General features: G+C 37.2%; 2 protein-coding genes across 2 annotated transcripts in view; both read left to right on the forward strand.

Annotated features, from left to right (window-relative positions):
• The window catches only part of LOC105273750 (leucine-rich repeat-containing protein 15), a 5602-nt gene extending 4437 nt beyond the window's left edge, over positions 1 to 1165 (forward strand). The window contains exon 2 of the mRNA XM_011316357.1: positions 108 to 1165. Within this exon, the coding sequence (XP_011314659.1) occupies positions 108 to 1058 (951 nt within the window). The 3' untranslated portion in view covers positions 1059 to 1165. The remainder of the gene's footprint in view (positions 1 to 107) is intronic.
• The window catches only part of LOC105273710 (leucine-rich repeat-containing protein 15-like), a 16249-nt gene that overhangs the window by 9427 nt on the left and 5473 nt on the right, over positions 1 to 1349 (forward strand). Inside the window, exon 2 of the mRNA XM_011316307.1 lies at positions 47 to 118. The gene's annotated coding sequence lies outside the window, so the exon portion shown is untranslated. The remainder of the gene's footprint in view (positions 1 to 46; positions 119 to 1349) is intronic.

The following is a 1349-nucleotide window of genomic DNA, read 5'->3' on the forward strand; positions in this document are numbered from 1 at the left end:
TTATTTTATAAAAACTATTCTTATATTACTTCCCTATTCGTATTAGGTTTGTTGGATTGCTCACATAGCTGTATATATTCCGCCAGTGCTTCGACAACAGTATTTAGGTCTTTCGGTCATTCGGTGTAAAAAAAAAATCCGAGATGGAGACCTCTGCAACTTTTATCGTTCTCATTTGTGCTTTGATGTCTTCTCTGATTGAGGCAAATTCCAACTACGATGGCACATTTGAGTACTGTAACAAAACTGGCCCGACCTCCGAAATCTGCAAGCCCTGGAATTCGTCAGCCATCGTGGAGATTGAAACGGAAGATTTATATGAGGAGGGAATTCCAACTTTGAACCTGTATTTCAAGGAGGATAGTTCCCAGGAATTCAGGAAGTTGAATTTAACAGAAGGGGCATACAGCCGGTTCAATCTTTCAACGTCTCTCGTATTTGATGGTGTCAACATTGACGGAGCATCGGGCCCTTTTATCAATCAGGATAAAATCACGGCCATAAGCCTCATAAACAACGGTCTTCAAGAATTTCCTCGAGATTTCTTCAGAGGCATTTCGAATCTGATATACGTTCATGTATTCGGCCAAAATTGTCCGACATTATCCAAACATCTGTTGTCTGAGATTTCGAATAACATAGTGACTCTGCGCTTGGTGCAGAATTCTGTGACGAATATCGAAGCCGAAGCTTTTTCAAACTTCCGTAAGCTGAAATATCTGGTATTGTCGAATAATAGGTTGACGGAGTTACAACCTGATATGTTCAGTGGTCTCGACAGTTTGGAGGTTCTTGAATTGGATGGAAATAAAATAATCACCGTACAACCTGGAACTTTTGCAAGCCTATTGAAACTGCGTTGGTTGTTTTTGAGAGACAATCTATTTGAATCTCTACCCGATGACATTTTCACAGGTCTTCGTTTACAATTACTGAACTTTTCCGGAAATTGGACCGAGGATAGGTGTCAGTCTCTTCTCGAGCATCTCGATCATCTGCGCACTGGAACTTGCGGAGATATAATCATTACAAAATACACAAGTATAATGAGATTCTAAATATTGAAGCTTGTTAAAGAAATGGTAAATTCAAACTAGATATGATCATGATAGCGCTACATCATGTATATTCGTATAAAAATAATTGACATTGGCAATAAACAGTTTAAAACAACTGGAATTAAAAAGAGTAACTAAATCACTTTATTTTATTCCTGCTACTATTTTATATGGAGTGGGTAAAATATCTCTTTCCATCTCCATTAACGAAAAATATATTTAGAAAAATATACAAAATCGGACACCTCCATGTGTCTTCAATTCATAGAGAAAATATCAAAAATATATACA

This window comes from Fopius arisanus, unplaced genomic scaffold (genome assembly GCF_000806365.1).
Source record: "Fopius arisanus strain USDA-PBARC FA_bdor unplaced genomic scaffold, ASM80636v1 scaffold00006, whole genome shotgun sequence".
In the NCBI taxonomy this organism is placed as follows: Eukaryota; Metazoa; Arthropoda; class Insecta; order Hymenoptera; family Braconidae; genus Fopius; species Fopius arisanus.